General features: G+C 29.0%; 1 protein-coding gene across 4 annotated transcripts in view; it reads left to right on the forward strand.

Annotated features, from left to right (window-relative positions):
• The window catches only part of LOC129981703 (dual 3',5'-cyclic-AMP and -GMP phosphodiesterase 11-like), a 54,218-nt gene that overhangs the window by 20,536 nt on the left and 12,914 nt on the right, over nucleotides 1-20,768 (forward strand). For 2 of the 4 annotated variants that reach the window (XM_056092643.1, XM_056092644.1), the window contains exons 5-14: nucleotides 9,686-9,844; nucleotides 12,639-12,728; nucleotides 13,273-13,410; nucleotides 16,290-16,357; nucleotides 17,081-17,144; nucleotides 17,336-17,383; nucleotides 17,685-17,828; nucleotides 18,534-18,677; nucleotides 19,307-19,453; nucleotides 20,498-20,605. In XM_056092643.1, coding sequence (XP_055948618.1) covers nucleotides 9,686-9,844; nucleotides 12,639-12,728; nucleotides 13,273-13,410; nucleotides 16,290-16,357; nucleotides 17,081-17,144; nucleotides 17,336-17,383; nucleotides 17,685-17,828; nucleotides 18,534-18,677; nucleotides 19,307-19,453; nucleotides 20,498-20,605 — 1,110 coding nt within the window. The remainder of the gene's footprint in view (nucleotides 1-9,685; nucleotides 9,845-12,638; nucleotides 12,729-13,272; nucleotides 13,411-16,289; nucleotides 16,358-17,080; nucleotides 17,145-17,335; nucleotides 17,384-17,684; nucleotides 17,829-18,533; nucleotides 18,678-19,306; nucleotides 19,454-20,497; nucleotides 20,606-20,768) is intronic. The other 2 variants (XM_056092645.1, XM_056092646.1) reach the window with 2 other exon arrangements.

Consider the following 20,768-nt stretch of genomic DNA (forward strand, 5'->3'; position numbering starts at 1 on the left):
AAGCATGCAATTAGCCTAAAAATAATTTAAATTATTGAAAACAGGTTAAAAAAAAAAACTACTTAAAAAATGATGTACTTAAAACTATAAGCATATACAAAAAATATATAACTAACATAAATACAATTTACTTACAAAAGAATACAACTAACCTAAAAGTAATTTAAATCGTCCGTTGATAATGGTTGCCATGCCAACAATCAGAACACAGTGCGCATGCGTGAATTTTCTTCGCCTTTTACGGTAACGCAAATGCGTGAATTTTTCTACTCTAGTTGGGGTAACGCTATGCAGATTATACATTTTTAATTTACTTTATTCGGTGTTATTTTAATTCAAAAGTACTTCAGAATGAATCTGAAACATGGATTAATTAACAATGTTTAATTTTAAATGCATAAAACATTAAGAAAATAAACAGAATCGTTTGAAATAATCCGCCGAAAAATCTTAACCCTAGCCTCATTACTGTTGGGAGAAAAAAAGAACTAAAGCCTAAATCATTTGGCGTTGGGGAAAATGGAAGATTATTTTGGCGGAAAAGTTGGCGGTGGGGAAAATGGAAGATTTTTTTGGCGGGAAAGTTAGTTTTTAATTAATAATTAAAATTCTAATTAAAATTTCAAAAAAAGGGACCCCAGGTGCACATTCCCGACCTCTAAGGTATACATGTACCAAATTTGGTAGCTTTATGTCAAATGACCTGGCCTGTAGAGCGCCAACACACACACACACACACACACACACACATTGAGCTTTATTATAAGTATAGATATAGATAGATAGGTATCCCATTAGTTTCTTTCTCAATTTTTCTTTTTGAAGCTTAAATCTTGTTTATTTCAATGAAAGGATTTTCCCCATTTACATACTGAGATCAGCTTGAAAATTGTCTGTGTGGTGAGTTTATCTGGCATGGACCAAGGTCCAAACATTTTTCTTTAAATAATTCTACCACCTCTTTCAGTTCCACTGTATATTTCCTACATATGTTTTTCTTCTTATTATTACTTTTATAATTATCGTGTTGTTGTAACGTTAGAATTAATTTTTCTTTAAACTCTATTTCGCATTTCTATGAACCAATCATTCTGTCAATGTTGATTAATTCATCTTTTTCTTTTTATGCTGTCGTAATTATATAAAATGCGACGTAACTATTCAACATTGATACTACTGACGTTTAAATAAAAAGTTACTATCATTTATTGTCAATCATTCTGTCAATGTTGATTAATCTTTCTTTTTATGCTGTCCTAATTATATAAATTGCGACATAACTATTCAACACTGATGCTACTGATGTTAGAATAAAAAGTTACTATGGTTAATTGGCTATCATTTTTTAAAGGAGTGGTCTTAATAACTTAATGACTATCTGGCAGTGGGGAAAAACTCAAAGGCAGTACATTCTTGTCTGTAATCAGTGATGATCTCATCTTTACTATTAGGTTAGGTTTCATTTATTATTACTATAATAAATCAAAACCCTTCTGATTTTATCGGCAACTTTCACAGCTTTGTTTTTCAAACTTATTATTATTGGGCTCTGATGGATCAGAATCGTAATCGACGACTCCAATTTTTAATGGCATGTAGGTTCGAATCGATAATTGATCCGAATTTACATATCATTGAAGTTGGTAACAAATCCAATCACCGCACTTATATAATATAATATTAGGTTTTTTTTTTTGTATTATATATAGATGTACCTGTCAGTGCAAGAATTGTGTCCTGATATGCGTATTAAGAATTGTTCTTCTCTCTTTGGGGTTATGAATAGTTAATCGTTTATATAAAAATAAATTCCTTAGTTTTATTTTAAGAGTGAATTCGTTGCCATTCCGTGAATGTATTTCTTTCGAAAAAAAAATTCATCAAACTAGGCTAATTTTTCACGAAATTAAGAACAAAAGCTCTGATACGTTGGTAATAAAAATGTATTTTAAAGCCTGGTATCTCGTATGGTTTGACTAGTTAATCGTCCTCTAATTAGAATACACAATCCTTATGTATTCTAAATGTTCGAAAATGTTCGAGAATAATTAGAATACACAATCCTTGTGTATTCTAATTCGAAATCTTCATATCGGGTAGTTTAATTAAGTCACTTCGAGCATCTGACACTTTTGACTAATCCAAGGCATGAAAATGCCGAGTAATCGAGGCTCTAGTTAAAAATCTTGTTCATACATCATGCTCAAGAATTATCCCCTAGAAGCACCTAGATACGAAGATCTGCACTTAAGTGGGTCCCAAATCAATAGTGCGATTCTTAAGTTTCGCGTTTTAGTTATCCACAATGTAATTACTTTTTTTTCTGAATCAAAGGCATTCAAAAGAAACCCGGTATCTCGTTGATTTTGTTCTTTTTTAGCATTCTGAATAACAGCAAGAGATCGCTAGCGTTATACATTGCAAGTGTTCATGTGAGAGCAAAGTGCTAAGTATTGAAATTTAATATGGATGGTGACTAGAATTTCTATTTTTCTTTCGTTTGGTTCAAAAAGTGAGTTAATAATAACAATAAACTCTTATTTTAATGTGCAAATTTATTATTTTTTTAGTCTTTTGATTAGACTAAAAAATAAACAGGGTAATCCTCACTTTTTTTTCAAATTTTCTTCATTAATTTTAAAACAAAAATTTACATATATCTTCTTTTTTTTTAAGTTCTTTTAAAGATCGAAAATTCCTCGCAAACATTAGTTAAAAATTTTATCATCTCAACAGTGCTAAAGAATTTTCATTTATTATAAATTATTTTCCATTCAATATGATTAAATGTTTAAATAAAAGATAGAACTTTAGGAAAACAAAGGTTTCTTTTCTAACCGAGAACAAAAAGTGTTAACTGAGGAGAAAGGTTACCGCTTTTTATTAGGAGATTATATACGCTGTAAGATTTCATTAAAAACCAATGGAAATATTAACTGCTTGATTTATACTCATAAACTGGTACAAAACGGCATAAGTTGTGTTTAATTTCATAATCTAGAGCAAAAAATCGCGTATTTTAATAACCTTTTTGCAGTTTGAATAAACGGATCCCAAATAATAAAGATCTACAAATGTAATTGCATCATTACATACTAAATTTAAAAATTTTTAAATGCGCAGCCACAAATTCAGAATTATTTGTATGGGCTTATAAATGTGTGTAGGAAGATAAATTTTAGATAGAGAGTCTTTCCAAGTAAGTTTAGAATAATTTTTTTTTTGATATAACATTACGAAACGATGTTTTAAGGTTTTTTTAATTAAATATTTTTGGAATATGATCTTCTAATGTCTTTCAGATGGAAGAGATATCCGTATTTAGTGCCCATTTTGCAGATAGTTATCTCTACTAAAAAGTCTGTTGTTTATCTATTTGCTGGTACATTACACACCCTACAGAAGCATTAGAATCCGTTAATACAGCGTTTCTCAACCTTTCAGTATTCGCGGCCCAGTTCTCAATCATAATTTTCATCGTGCCCCCAGCTTACAATAAAATGTATACAACAATAATGTATATTGAGTATTTTGGATTCTGTTTTTAAATTATTTTTAACTAACTGCCAAAACAAGAGTAAAACTGAGCCAACGTTGGCGAGAAACCGAATCTTACATTTTGGACAAGCGGGCGGTAAACAGATGAAGCGAATGAAAGCGGGGAAAATTTAAATATTATATTTGAAATGAAAGCCAAACAGGGAGATAACGTTAAAAGAATATGAAAGTAGAAAAATTCGTTAATGAAAGTTAATCTAGACGGGGTGAGCTACATTTAGAAACTGGGAATACATTTTTTCGAATAATAAAAGAAATGAAACAGAAGCATGACTAAACAAAGTGAAAAAATAAGCAATATTTGTGGAAGGGAATCCACTCGACCGATGCCCTCTCGAGCATGCGCGGAGCAAATGTTTTCTCGTAGGAAGAAAGAAAATGTTCGAGAACACAAGTTTCAAATCCAGCCAGTCTCATTCGAGTCGATCCTTTTATAGCTATCAAATCTATTGTGAATGTCTATGTTATATATGTTTTCGTGTTAATTGCAATTCCCAGTATTAAATATTCACGGCAGCAGATTTATGCAGACTCATGGATAAATTTTAAGCGGAAGTAAGCAAGCATTAGACGATAATCAAGCATCAACAAGTACACAGACGAGCGTGGTTCCGAAAATAAAATCAAGAAAATATTCTAAAGAATGCTTAAATTTTGGGTTTACCAGTACTGAAGTAAATGAAGAAGAAAGGCCCCTGTGTATCATTTGCTCAAAAATGTTGGCCGCAGACAGCATGAAACCTAATAAACTTAAACGACATTTGGAAGCACTTCATAGTGAGTACGTCAACAAACTCAGAGAATTCTTCGAATTAAAATTAAAATCATTTTTAAAGAAACTTTGTAAATAAAAAAAGCTTTAATTGCAACTTACAAAGTTCATATAAAATAGCCAAATGTAAAAAATCATCACATCATTGGTGAAGAGCTTATTTTACCAGCAGCAATTGAAATTATAGAAACTATATTTGGAGATAATTTTTCAAAACAATTGCAGTAAATACCTCTTTCAAATGATACTGTTGCTCGGTGAATTAGCGATATAGCTGAAGATGTACAGTGTAAGCTTTTCTCGAAGTTGCGTGACAAATTATTTTTAATACAGCTTGACGAAGCAACAGATAGTAATAAAGATGCTCATTTAATAGCATATGTTCGAATTTGTGATAATATCTCAGTAGTAGAAGAACTACTTTTCTGCAAACCAATAGAACTTAAAACAGTGCTCGCATTATTTGCTATTTTAAATAATTTTATGAACGAGGCAAACATAGAATGGGAAAATTGCATCTGAATATGCACCGATGGTGCTCGTTCAATGTCCGGAAGATTCCAAGGTATATAAACACTTGTAAAACAAAAATCACCTCAGTGCACTCATTGCATGATCCACAGAGAAGCTTTGACTTCGAAAGAAACGAGTCCTGGTCTGAATATTGTGTTAACTACGGTTGTAACCATAGTAAATTATATAAAAATGAGTCCCTTGAAATCTAGAATCTTTTCCGCACTTTGTAAAAACATGGGTTCAATACATTCAGCTTTACTATTTTATTGCGAAGCAAGATGGTATCACGAGGGAAATTTTCGCAACGTGTTTATGAATAAAGAGAAGAAATCGCCATTTTCCTAGAAGAAGAAAACAGACCGGAGGCAGAGAATATTCGCGATGATTTATTTGTGATGAAATTGAGGTACTTGGTCGACATATTCGAGAAATTAAATAACTTGAATCACAAACTCCAAGGGGCAAATACACATATGTTGGATACTAGAGATAATGTTTTTTGTAGAAAATTGGAATTGTAGAGCAGAAATTTAAAGCAAAAGACCTAACACTGTTTGCAAATATGGATGGTTGTACAAAAACTTACAAGGCTGAAGAAGAACATGGAAAATTTGTTTTTGTAACCATTGAAAATCTTTTAGCCATGCTGGCAAAGAATTTTTTAAAGTATTTTCATGCTGACGACAAACTGATAACAAGTTACGAGTGGGTTAGGGATCCATTTCATAAGACTTCCGAAGGACTCTCAATTGATGAGGAAGAAAAAGTCATATACTTCACGACAACTGGCGAAACTAAAAGACAATTTAGTAATAAATCACTATTTGAATTTTGGGCAGGAGTAAGGATGAATTTTTCTGCACTGAAAACAAGGGCACTTCTCATTCTATTACCATTCAACTTCCTACCTTTGTGAAACTGGATTTTCTGCTCCTTTGAAAACAAAAGATAGAAACAGAACTGAGAGTAGCTATTTCTAATACTAAGCCTTCCTTCGAAAAACTTTTCTCTGCAAGACAGCCCCAAGGAAGTGACCAATAATTATTAAATTTGTTTTTAATTTAGTATGTTTTGATTTAGTAAGTTGTTTTATTTTATTAAGTTATTAAATATGTGGAAATGTATTTTGTTTCCTATGTGTATATGTGCTTTCCTTTCAGACAGTTAATAAATTTTTTAAATAATATTTTCTCTGGGATATTCTCTCGCCCCCCCCTCTAGTGTGCCCTAGGGGGGCATACCCCACAGGTTGAGAATCGCTGCTTTAATAAACCAAATTCGGCTGGACATACTTAAATAGAAATGTGCCCAATGAAGAGATTTTTTTCAAAATTTTAATTAAAATTTCAATTAAAAAATAAGCAACTTTCGATGCTTTTGGTGACAACTTTTGTAAGTATTATCGCACAAAATAATTTTTAGATCATCTAAAATTACAAAAATATGTCGTCACTGATATAAATTTAGTTGTTACAATACTTCCGCATTTTTAATAAATTTTAAAAATATTTTTAATTTATGATATTCAAAAGTATCTTTTATAGCTGCTATAATTGTTAAATATTTTTCAAAGTTTCATCAACTTTTTTAAACTTTTGTCCTTCTATTATTGAAAAATGTAATTTGATTTCGGATCCAGATATTTTTAAATTAAGAATTTTGTTTTATTCCTAAACTATGAAAAATAACTGGTTTTATAGATTTAGATTTTATTTCGCTTCTTTCTCTCTCTATATAATTTTAAAATGGCGTATGTTTTTTATTTCAGGATTAAATTTCTCATGTGACATTTATTAAATGTGCACGAATTACTTAGGAAATTCTTTGCATAATTTTGACTGTGCTTTGATAAGAAAATAACGATTTTTCTTATGTAGTGAGCAGGTATAATAAAATAGCAATGAGTATAGTAATAAAATAGATATTAATTTGTTTTCATTTTGGTGATATAACTAGAATAAGTTTCTGATATTTAATCATTTAATAAATGCTGTTTTTATAATAATTACTAGAATCAAGTATGACTTTAATGGCTAAAAAACTCTGATATACAATTGCAGTGTCCTATAATCAAAATTGAACTTTTCTACAGCTTATAAATACTACCATACGTGTATTTAAAACTAGGTGCGAGACAAGGACCATGAGCTAAGAGGAATTCCCCCAATTGAAGAAGATTGTTTCCCCAAAAAAATTTGTTTAGTTTATTGGCAAGATTTAATTTACTAAATACTGAAATCTTTCAAATTCAAATCATTATTCAAGTCCCTATCGAACTTCGTCTTTGACATTGACAATCAAGTCTTGAATATTTGGAAACAGCTTTTAGAATAATAAACAAAAACATATCTTTCAAAGCCGCGGAAACGAATCATGTGTGACTATAATACTTGATTATCTATTTCCTCTAACCTCTTCACTTAAATGAAAGGGAAGAAATCTGTAACCTTGGATATTATATCAATTTTTGAGGTCATATCAGCCATTCCTTATTAATTTACATCTGTCAGCGAGACATGGTAGTTAGAATTGTGTGATGTCTAGGAAATATCTCGAATTGCAATTACGCAAACTAAATCAGAAGGATCAAAAATAATTTTATTTTTAAAAAAAAGTACTTAAGACTAGCATGTATATGTCACATAAAATTGCAGAATGCAGTAAGAGTCAAACTGTGCGAAAATTGCATATGTAATATAGAAATTAAATGCAGCACTTAAATATATACATTACTTCGAGGTGCGGAGGAAATAATCGTGCCATTTCGGAAAATTCTGGATTTGAAGAATGCTGTGTACACCCAACTTTTAATTTCAGAACGTAATGTTATCCTACAAAGAATAATGTCGACGTCCACATTTTTTTGCTGCCAAAATGGCTCTTTCTACCAGCCACGCATGATTTATGTATTATGTGCGTACATCGGGAAATATGCGGTCAATAAGAGCATTTTGCGAAATCAACGATAGAGCAGAAATTAGTGGGAAATTTTATGCATCCAGTATTTTTATAGACAGCAACTTTTCCATCGCCGATATCTAACAATTGGTCCGAGAATGTGTCAGCAGATGGATCTTGTAGCGCGTGTTTATTTTTAGCTGGACTTTTTGAACGTTACGTCACAGTGACGATGATTTCAAGCAAGCGTTGATCTCATCAGCGTGCGGTGAACATGGATAGGAATACCCTAATTACCTAGCGTTGTGGAATATACTTTACGACCTATTCTCATACCTACCAAATACACATTAAAAAATTCATGAAAATCGGTCCAGCCGTTTCGGAGGAGTACGAACACAAACACCGTGGCATGAGATTTTTATATATTAGATTTCATCAGAATCAGTAGACATATTATTCAAAAGATACAATACTGAAATCCTTTTCTGCCTTCCACCTAGAAGGGCTTTCTTTGTATTATAGAGTGAAAGGACAAAGCCCATTTTTAAAGGCCACGACTTAGTCTTTCCTTTACATAGGCACATAGAGCCTGTTTCTGTCTAATCCAAATGGACTGAAAACTTTATCAACGTGAGTATAAAATCAAAGTCGAGTCACATGAAATGTAACATATTGAATTATTAATTTACTCCTTCTAAATTATAAGACCATTTAAATTAAATGAATATTATAAAGAACAATTAAATGCTTCAAAAAAGGAAGTACTTCAATAATCAGTCGTAGGAATGCGGTTTTTTATTCTAAAACACCTTCTAACATTTACCGCGGGACTTAATAGTGTTTAGGTAAGATAATGTTTAGGTTATGTTCTTCTGCGCACATAGTGAAAATCTAAAACATTCAACTCAAAAGAGTATTTTTTTTTCTCAAAATATTCTTATGAACAGCATACTTCTTATGAAACCCAAAGCTCCCATCCACCCACACATTGGCATCTGAACTAAAGAAAAGTATCAGTTTAAGAAATGGCACTAGTTATCATAAAAAGAGGGGGGGGGGGGGGAGGGAAAGTAAGATTTGTTTAGATTGATAGCCCATCCAAAGATCACATTCGGCTTATCCTTAAAACTATTTATTCTGATGGTAGTCTATAATTTCTCATTCTATCCATCTCTTGTAATGCTTTATTATTGCAAGGAACCTTTCCAGTGAGTTTCGAGCAGTCCAGTTTTTCAATTAATAGTGCATTTAATGATTTTACACGATTCAAGGCGACATATGCTTGACCTGCTGCGAAGAGCTTTCGTCCTAGATATATTACTGCATAATCAACAATGCTACCTTGCATCTTATGTACTGTTGAAGCCCATGATAGTATTAATGGTAACATTCTTCGTTCAGCAGTGCCGTAGCTGCGTTTAGCGGGGAATTGCACTGCTATTGGTACCCATATGAAACTAAAATTAATTAATTAAATTTTATTAATTAATTAATATTTGAAAATAAAAACTGTATTAACATCAAGCCATCCACTACAAGTTTAAAAAAATGTATTTGAACTTGAGTGGATGAATAAAAAGTATTTTATTAACGATTGAAAATTTGAACAAGATATATAAATAAATATATATGGGGAGAGTGTGAACTAATAGTAGAAATGGAATAAATAGCACACATTTTTACAAAGTTATTAAAATAAATATTATCAATCGAAATTATAAATCATTAGCAAAAGGTTATTAAGTTAAAAATGCGTTCGAAAAGTGAAACGAAATTAGGAGCCTTATAATATGCACTGCCAAGAACAACAAAATGTCTTATTTCGTCTCTATACAGAATGTCAACGGACACACACTTGTTTTTATTATTAGTTAGGATTTATTCAAATAATACAAGAACTATTGACTTTCAATAAATTCCTTTCTTGTTTTTCTGCAGGATGATCGCTTCAACAGCCGCGTGGACCAGAAGACCGGCTACACGACTCGCAACATGTTGTGCATGCCCATCCTGGACGTAGACGGCGAGGTGAAAGGTGTGGCGCAGATCATCAACAAGTGCGGCGGGGAGGAACCTTTTACGGACGCAGACGAGAAGGTGAGTCTTCCTGAATCTAGGAAGAAAGAAAAACGGATGTTAATTGATTTCGAAATGTCTCGACCTGCTAAAAGAAATTGCTCAGAAAATGCTACGAAGAGCGTTGAACTGTGCGAAAAGTCCGTTCGTATTAATTGAGAATAGGGCTTATCGATGCGTATTTGGTAAAAATCGCTATGCTGTTACTATACTAAGGAAAGTAAACAGAGTGAAAGTTTTTGATCTGCGTGTGCAAGTTTGAGGTTAGAACTCGCTACGTTAGGGTTCATAGCCGAGTAACAAAGCTACTAGACAAAAGTGTACATTCTTTACCGGAGGTTGTTATCTGGATTATGAAGTTACCACCACAGGCGGTTAAAAACTTAGTACGTTCTTATTGACTGACTATTGCACCCTCAGCATCAACTATATTCATAAGTTTTGTTTGTGAGAAAGACAATCACATGTTCAAGTTCATATTTTCGATATTTTAGTGGTTTTAAGACCTTTAATTCTAATAATTCAATACTATTTTAGATTTTCGAAAAAAAGACACATTTAGTCTCACCATTTGGGCACATATTATATTGTTACCAACTTCCTCTTTCTTTAATTTCGAATTTAATTTGCACATCTAACTAGCGTTATAATGGTAAAATTTTACTATGAAAATGCGAAAAATCTTGCAGATGAAGATAAAATTTATCTGCATGCACCAAACAATCAAGTTTAGTTTAGTTATATTAACGTCCCTCTTTTAAAACTACACTAGGGCTATTTTGAGATGGACCTCGTAATTTTGAACAGATGACGAGGATGACACCTGAGCTGGCATTTCCTCTCAAAATTTCCACATCATACCAGGGAGAGGACATATGGCGCCTATGGATTCAACATGCACCAGACCCGCTTACACGAAGGTTCACCAATGGAATCGGGTCTCAAACCTACAGCCCTCCAGCAATGAGCTCGAGACCTTACCGGCCACTGTGGCCTCAACCAAACAATGAAGAATTTCACCTTTCAAACCGACGCTTTCATACGCTCTATGCGCTGATGAAACATTTTAGTTGCAGGCTTTAGATGGTTATTTCACCGAGCGTAAATTTTAAAAGATGGATGTACTATAAAATGAAAACGAACAATACTATAGTAATTTATTATTATTATTATTATTATCATTATAGCACAGAGTGGTTAAAAGATAAAGATTTTTCTTTCAATACAATAATAAAAATTGTTACAATTTTACGTTTAGAAACATTGATTAAGCTTAAACAAATAATTCAATGTAAGTGGAACTGATACCACTGATAAGCGATTGTTTTGAATTTTAAATTGAATAATTTAAGTAAGTTAAATAAATTTTGTGAAATACATTATATAGGACATGAATTGTGGGTTAATCTTTTTAATTTACTGTTTAACATATAATATATAAAAAAACAATTGGAATTTTAGAATAAATTTTTATGGCACTAGAAATCACTAAGTAATCAATCATTTGTGTTCAATTTGGTCCTGATATGTTGAATATGCTGGGAATTGCAAAAGCAGTAATAGATAATTCAGCTTTCACGATGACAATTGGGCCCCTCATACTTAAGGCATTATGGGGCCTCAAAATGTATGTTGATACTCTGAAAAGATATCAATATATATCACAGGAATCTTGGATATATACTTCAAGAATTCGGAAATATTTTTTTCATTAAATTAAATTTAAGAGAAATCGATACTACTATCATATAAAAAAAAAGGGGAAGAGAATGCTGGTTAAAATGTTTGTTTTTATACTGAACTATAAAGAGATAACAATCTGAGGTTAAATTAATTTTTTCAAAATTCAAGAATATTACCTTGATGTTAAATGAAAATAATGGGACTAGAATATTCCATTTTTTTTTTTTTTTGAAAAATAAAACCAAGAATTCGAAACTTAAAATTACCTACATGTATATTGATATTTTTAAAAATATAACCATTATGATAATAGAACCATGTAGTTCCTGCCTCCGCCCACGATCGTAAGTTTACCATTCTACAGATTACGAAGCTACAGACGAAGATGAAATTGCAAGTTCTGATTGCTTTCTACTCGCTGCATTAGAATGCAATACCCAATCGTGCTGCCATCTGTCAAGAAAAGAATTAATTATAAAGGGAAGACAGTAAATGCTTATTGACATAGTTTTCCTTCTTTCTGTTTTCGAAACACCTTTTATTATCATTTGCCCGGTTTTATTATTGTGAAAATATTGTGAAATAAAATTTTTAATGTTTTTTGAGCCATTGCTAATTGCTATTCCTCCATGTCTTTCTTGTATTTTAAGTACTGAACTGAGAAGATTTCGATAGTATTTTCATCGCATTTTGTTTTCAAAATAATGAAAGTATCGCTAGCTAAGTCTAAATTTTCCGCAATACTGGGAAAGCGGATAAATATCGACAAAACCATGCACAGTAAGCAAAGAACAAGCATGTATCTCAAACTTCTTATTAATGTTCATAAAACTGAAACTCAAAACTTGGATCTGAAAGCAGACACAAAAGCATGTTGCAAAATATTGTTACACAAAACAAAATACTATATAATTTTGTTTCAATTCCTTTTTCATTATTATATGATTCGTAAATATTCTTTCTTGTCAATGGGGCAATTATATGCCATAAGGCTCAAGAGGTAGGCAATAAAGTATTTTAAATTAATGTGTGTGTGTGTGTATAATTTGATTCATTATCAAACTTTATTCAATACTTGTTGTGTATATTAATTTTGAGCAATCTGAAAAGTAAAACATTTCATGTCTTTTAGGTTTTTTCCCAGTATTTACAATTTTGTGGTATTGGTCTTCATAATGCAGAACTATATGAGAGGTCTCAGTTAGAAAATAAGCAAAATCAAGTAAGTTCATTTCTCCCGATTTTGATTTTACATTTTTTCTTTTGCAAATATTTTTTTTTATTTATTATAATACAAATTATAGTTATTTTGTATTATCAAATATTAGCATGTATATTACAAGACTTTAGTAATTATATTTTTTAAATACTAATAATACTCCTCTTGCATTTTGCTACACATAATGCCTTAAAAAAATCTTATGTGGCATATTGTGATAAAAATTATGAGTTCCATATATATGAGCTATAGAAGTTGGAACTGTACTAGAATTATTACTAAAATTTAATTTTTTAGCAGTATTCTATCCATATGTGTTATATTTAAAAAATTAGATATTTGCTAAATACAGAAGAGCTCCTGTTATATTATATCTTGCAATCAGGCTGAGATAGTTTGACTTTTTATTTAAAACTTTATTATGTCATTTTCTTATTATAAACGTCATTAAATCATATACTACTGACATATTATTTAATCTGTTTATCATATTTTATGCACAATATTTCATCAGATTAACTTATGAGAAAAATGTTTGCCTTGATAGGTACTGCTAGATTTAGCCCATATGATCTTTAGGGAACAAAGTACAACTGAGAATATTGTATTTAGGATTATGGCTCATGCACAGTCTTTACTGCAATGTGAAAAATGTCAGATTCTTTTAGTGTCTGAAAATGCAAAGGTTTGTGTGTTTTTTTATTTAATAATTATATTTATTTTTCCATGAATTCAATTACAGTCTAAATACTAGTTAGAAGTACCAAATATAATAATATTAAATAATAAATTATATGATTTTAAATCAACTTCATTGCATAAGAGTATAGTACTTAATAAACTTGTGTACCTTTTGCCGATTATGTTATAAAAAAAAGTGTTTTTTAACACTAATATTTATACTTTGTCAAAAAAATTTAATTGTGAAAGACATAAAAGGAAAGGTATGAAGATGAAAGGAAATGACCATAGTTAGCTTTTTTCTCAGAACTTATAAGATACTCATAAATACTAATTTTTTTAAAGATTCTGTAATTTAAAAAAATAGTCTGTTAAGTGCTGTCAGTGTTTTTTAAGAAGTGCAGCTGTCCTAATAAAATATCTAAGAAAATTATCTCCCATCTTTAAAAAAACAACCTTGCTCTTGCATGTTGTATCTTGCCTTTAAAATAAAGAAAAATTATGGAATATTCTAATTTTTTCTTAAATATTCATTTTTTTTTATCGGTTTCATTATTCCATTTTCTTTTTTCATCTTCACGTTATTTATAAAACGTTTTGGCATTCAAAAAATTAAGATTCATTTTTTTAATTAAGCTATTTTATTCTCTGTACTTTAAGAGAAAACTAAACTGGGAAAAAAATCATTTTAATGTTTTTTTCAAGATTTTTTTCAATAGAATTTAAAAAAAATAATACTATATTTGTGTTCTACTCTACAGAACAACTAGAGCAATGATATTTTTTTCTTTTTCAACTGAGAACTATAGTTCTCTGAAATTGTGTAAGAAAGCCACTTTACTGGTTTTGATATGTTTATTTATATAAATTTAAAAACTTATTTTAAAAGGCTTTTAAATTTTTATTTTAAATAATTAAAATAAACCTATATCAAGCATTTATAAACCTATAAATTCTTCATGTTTCAAGATATTCTATTTCTAATTGATTCAAACATATGCAAACTACACTTTGTAACCAACCTTTATAGCATTTTTTACCTATGGAAAATAACATTTTGGTTGTCTTCATACTTTTTTTAGCAGTAGTTGCTTATAAAAATTTTAAGCTGATATACAATTCTTCAACAACGAAAAGGTTAACTCTAAGCAGATCAGCACAAATTATACTTTAAAATGTCAATGGTAGTTGATTTTGAAATTTTAATGAGAATATCATCTCTACTAATTACCATATTTGCTCATAGATTTCCAACGAGGGCAATGCTTTTCCTTCAGTGGGGATTGACACCTTTCACGAAGTGAGTAGTGGGTCCAAAGGTAACTGGAGACCACTAAGGCAGTCATGGGCCAACTTGCTTTAGATGGTGACTGCAGACACATTTCATGAATATATTCATTTTTAAAAAGTGAATATATACCTGAAAAATAGATTTACATATCAGCTGTGGCTAGATTTAGATTTTGGATCCTTTCAAAAACACAGATACACTAGAATCATCAAATTTAGAAAGGAAACTCAATTGATAAGAGATGAAGAACTAAATATTGATTTTAATTCTAACTAATGAAGAACTAAAAAGTTCAGTTCAGATAGAGAATATCAAGAATTCTAATTTAAAAAATTAAATTTCATTTTCTAATTTGTGTTGAGGGCAAGAGTACTGAAATTTTTAATTTCTTTTTCTTCTCATTTTGCTTAAGAAAGTTAGTTCAAAAGTTTATTATCAAAGAAAAGCAATAGACTACATATTGTTGAATATGACAATTTGCAACTATGTTTACAAAATTAAAAACCAACATTCAACAAGCTGTTAAAACTTCACCAGCTTTTACTAATTTGTTAATTTTTTTATTATTATTTCCGATTGTCTTTGTATTTAAAATGTTTTAATAATTTTTTTTATTGTCTTTAATGGTTATTTTTATTTCTATTTTTTAAATCTTACTAGTTAGACAGATGAAATAATCAATAATGTCAAACAAATTTTTATTATTTAGTATGATTAATTGTTATTGAAGAGGGGAGATGTTGGAATTTTTCTTGAAAAGGTATCGGTGACACCGGAAAGGTTGAGAACCTCTGATATAAGGACTTGATGGTCATGCTCCATTCTTCTTGATGAGAAATAAATTCTGTTATGCTGTTTTATTACTTAAGGCTTTTTTCAGTATGCTCCAGTGTCTCAATTTTTATCTATATGATTCTGCAAGACTTTGAATTGAAAGAGGTTTCTCATTTTCTAGTCTTATTTATTCTTTTCAAATTTCGGTTATTGCAGCGTCAATTTTCAGGACTATGTGAAGCACTTGTTTTTAAAATTGATACTTTCTCAAATTTCTATAAAAGCAAAGTAATATTTATGACATATAATGTAGTAATTTTAATATTATATAATTTTTCATATTTTCACTTATTAGACATAGGGAAGTTCCAACATTCTTTAAAAATTTGTACTATGATTAAAATTTTTTGTTGTTGTTTTAATAGATTTATTTTTTTCATGTTTTGTTATTTGAGAAGGCATAAATGATATACATTTTCCAATAATATTTATTTTGCTATATATGCACAAAATTATATCATTGTTTATTTATTTCAAAAATATATGTGATTATGATTTTTTATTTTTTTAATCGTCAGGTTCCTTCCAATCCTATTTCAAGATCAAAAAAATTCATTATACATATTTGAGTTTTCAGTTTTTTTTTGTGTGTGTGTGTGTGTGTGTTTAATTATTTTTGAAACTATAAAGAATAGTTTATCAAAGTATTTAAAAGATATGCCTGATTATTTTTAAAGTAAAGAAAAATTAGTTTTATTTGTGTTTATTGATATTTTAATAATCTTGCCATAATGACATTTCATAATTTTTCATTTCAGAAATTTTCAAGAGTTTTTGATTTGAACATTAATGATATGAAAGCTGAAGATCCTGAATCTAGAAAGTGGTAAATATTATATTAAACAAAGAATAATATATATATTTTTTTCTAGTTTTTAATTATTTTAAAATTATCTTGTTTAAATGACGGTAAAGAATGGAAAAATTAACAAAAAATATATATAATCTAATTATGTAGATGAAATAATAATGGGAATATTCAGAATATCATGTTTGTTGTTGCACCAGATAGTATAAAAACTTTTATAAAAATGTGAGCATTTATTATATTTTTAAAAGATTAAAATATATTTTTATATTTATTGCATTTGAAAATTAAGAGTAAAAATTTTTTTTATGTTGAATTTTATTCTTTATTTCAAGTAATGTTTAATGTCTTAAGAAACTGTCAGACTAATATATGTTTTAATACTTTAAGTAGTTAATTTATAATGTATCAATCATTCCATGTTTTACCTTTGTTTTTCTCACCTAGATACTCTATATTTTCTGAATTAAGTATTTTAAAATTTTTTTCTGATAAATATCCTGTAGAAATATTTAAAAATATGCTTTATTTATAACTGAGCTTTTTTTTTATAAATTTGAGCATTTTTCTGTATTTTTAAATACAATATAGAAAAGGCATTGTTTTATTGATGTTTGTGAAATATCAAAATTATTTTTTTGTTAAAATTTTTATACTCAATATAATTATAAATCTACTTTTAAGTAAATTTATAATTACATTTATTTTGATATCAGAAATTGAGGTTCTTTATTCTTTTAGTTCTTTTGAAGGTCGCTTTCCAATAAATATGAGAATCACTGGCTATGTTGCTACAACTGGAGCGGTAATAATTGAATGATATTTTAATTTTATATTCAGAGAGAATTATTCTGTTCCCATTATACATGTATACTGTCATATTTCTTTAGAAAGAAATTTAATGACCTAAAAATATACTTTTATTCTTGAAATATTTATATTTTCAACCTACTCATTATATTTAGTATAGTTGTAGTGATTAACATTTTTTTTCAGACTTTAAATATCCCTGATGTTCGACATGATGATAGATTTGATTCATCAGTAAGTGTTGCCTTTTATTATTTGAATTTCTCTATAAAATTAAATTTATATCTTTTAATTTCAGTATCTGTTAATTTATATACTATATTTAATTTATTTCTTTTAATATTTGATATCTTTGCATAATTTGAGGAATTTTAGAAAAAAGGTATTCTGCTTATTTCCCCCTGTATCATAATTAAAATTGTGAAGTGATGTCACTTTCTATGTGATAACATATCCAAGCTATAAAGCATTCTAAACATTATGAAAACTAATTTTCTTTCAACAAATTTCATTTACTTAAAATGAATTTTTTTAGGTGGATGGATGCAATGGTTTTCATCCCTATTCGGTGCTTTGCATGCCAATTCGAAATGCTTGTAATAAAATTATTGCTGTCTGCCAGCTTACCAACAAATTGAATGGAACTCCATTCAACAAAAATGATGAACATCTTTTTAAAGTGATTATCTCTTTTTGAATATATTTTTTCAAATTAACCATGAATTCTCACATCTGGTCATTTTTTTATTCATTACATGATTTTATTTCTTCCTTATTCTAATATATGTATTTTATTTAACTGTATTTGTATAAATATAGTAAAAATCTCATGTAGATTGCATCCAATTAACTGGCAATCTCAAAATAAAGATACTTCTATTAGTATAAATTTAATGTATTAATTTAAATCTATGTGATAAAAAAATATCTAATATGTTAATGAATAGGGAAAATTGATGCTTTGATAAATAAAGTGAGAAGTAGAAAAAATTATATATTTTTTTAACTGTATAAATAATTAGAGAAGGATGATGATGATAATAGACCCCCCCCCAAAAAAAAAGCAATGTAAAAAAAGCAAGCAAAGAATCTTAGATACTAAGTTACAAAGCAATGTATTATAAAATTTAACAAATGGCATCAGTTAAATAAGTCCTTGAAGCATAAGTCCTTTAACAATTCTCCAGGAAAATTTCTTATGTTTCATCAACAAGATCCCATTGATTTAAGATAAGAAAGATTCTGCTGTATCTAAGGTTTTATTCTTTTAAATTCTTTTTACTCTAGATGTTTATTTTTAAATTGTTTTTGTATTATCTTCTGCTGCTAATATATGCTTTCAAAAATTATTCTTGTGTGTTCTATTTATTCCTCCTCTTTTTAGACCTTTGCCTTATACTATGGTATGGGTATAGAAAATACTCAAATGTATGTGAAAGCTGCAAAGGCCTTTATAAAAACTAAAGTCATACTTGAAGTTTTATCATATCACACAACTTCTCCAACTGAAAAAGCAAAGGCTTTGAATGTACGTAATAAATTAACTATTAAATATAATTTTTGAAAATACTGTTTTCTTTTTGTAATATGAAATATTAATATCTAAAAGTTCCTTTTATTGAATATATTTTTATTAATGAAATTGAAATTCATTAAAAATATATATCCTTGTGCAGCTTTTTCCACCTTCTGATTGCATTCTTGGGCTTCATATTTCTATGAGCTAAAATAATTAGTTATTACTTTGTAATATCAATTTTATTTTTCACCATTTATGTTTAATTTTACAAGTAAACCAATATCTGATGAAAGCAGCCATTAATGATTGTGTTGATACTTACCTTTCTGGATGAAATAGGAGCTTTTATATATGTCCAAACAATTTGAAGTCAAATGATCATTTCATTGCAATTAAGTAAAGGTTGTTAATTTTGAAATAAGTTACTGGAATGACCTGTCATGATAAAAACACTAATTGAAAACCAATACTTGCTAACACTTTTCCATCAAGGATGGATCTGTTTTATGTAATTATTCAACTCATCATACACATGGAAGTAAAGCTGCTCTAAAAAACCAAAGCTTATTATTCATTGTTAACATATTTTATTTTGAATTCTGTATTGTGAATTAACTAATTTCTTTTATCATATGTAGAAGTGTATTGTACCTTCAATGTGTATATACAGATTGCAAGACTCGATGTACAATGCTTTGAGCCTTGACAATGAAGACACGTTGAAAGCTTCTCTTAGAATGTTCACGGATTTGAATCTCATTGAAAAATTTCACATAAATTATGATGCAAGTTTGAGTATATCATTGCCTTTCTATTTTTCTTATTTTTTAAAAATAACTGATAGCTGTTATATAATAATTTCTGTTTTGAGAAATCTGATTTATGTGTTATGAGTATTCATCCAAGAAAAGTATTACATAGATTTTTTTTTCTGATAAAATGAATAATTTTTTTTAAAAAAAATTGTTACTCAGCAACCTAATTTTACATTTAGTTCAAAATTACAGTTATGGTATTAGAGGTTATATTTTATATTTGTTTAAATGTTTCTCAAGACTGCTTTAAGCACAAATGTCTTTTTTGTAGTAAAATTTTTTAACATCTTAAATGTATTACTTATCATGGACAGATGTACTGCTTATTAATGTAGTGATTATCATAGATACTTATCCACATTTTTAGAACTGAATTTTATTATACTTGGAATTGATGCATATCTCAACTAAAATGTTTATTAATCTGTTGGGAAGGGGGAAGGATGTGCATGCAAACAAAAACTACTTGGCATGTACTGATTTTATGCATGGCTCTAAGTTAAGAGTTTTGAATATTCCATAATCCTTCTAAAAGTTTTGCAGAATCTTAATGATCATTTATGATGTCATAGGGTTTCATTTTGTTGGGTACAAAATGAACAAAACAGATTTTAGGCTATTAAAATTATATGGCTTTCATGTATGTCATAATTTGATGCTTAAAATATTTATTTGGAGGAATCCTGAATATTAAGTTATGCATAAGAAATTTAATTGAAAGTTTAAAAAAATATATATTTTCCTGCTGAAGCCAGTTGATTAACCACCGAAGGTGGCTAATAAAAATTTATTATACAATTAATTTATTATATATAAAATAATATATATATTTTTAAATATAAAAGTTTGAAAAAACATAACTATTGTGTATAGCCAATATATTCTTCAGCCAAAAATATCAAATTTCTATATGCCAATCTAGACTGCTGTTTCCTGTATATATGAAAAATTACATTATTGCATTGTACATACAATGTATCTATATAATTATTGTATTGCACATTTTGAATATAGGTCTTGCGTCAGTGGCTTTTGAGTGTGAGAAAAAATTACAGGCCAGTGGCTTATCGCTACTGGAATCATGCTTTCAGTGTTAATCAAATGATGTTTTCCTGTCTTATGGTAATACATTTTCTAAGTGCATTTAATTTTCTTTATAAATAGCTTATGTTAAACATTTTGTGCTGAACCAAAATTTGCTTTTGATTTAAGTTTTAAATGTTGATTGGAAGATGGGGTCTGGAATTTGGAGCCAAAACTTAAACCTTTTTGCCCTGCTAGATCT

The sequence above is a fragment of the Argiope bruennichi genome, chromosome 8, assembly GCF_947563725.1.
Source record: "Argiope bruennichi chromosome 8, qqArgBrue1.1, whole genome shotgun sequence".
Classification (NCBI taxonomy): Eukaryota; Metazoa; Arthropoda; class Arachnida; order Araneae; family Araneidae; genus Argiope; species Argiope bruennichi.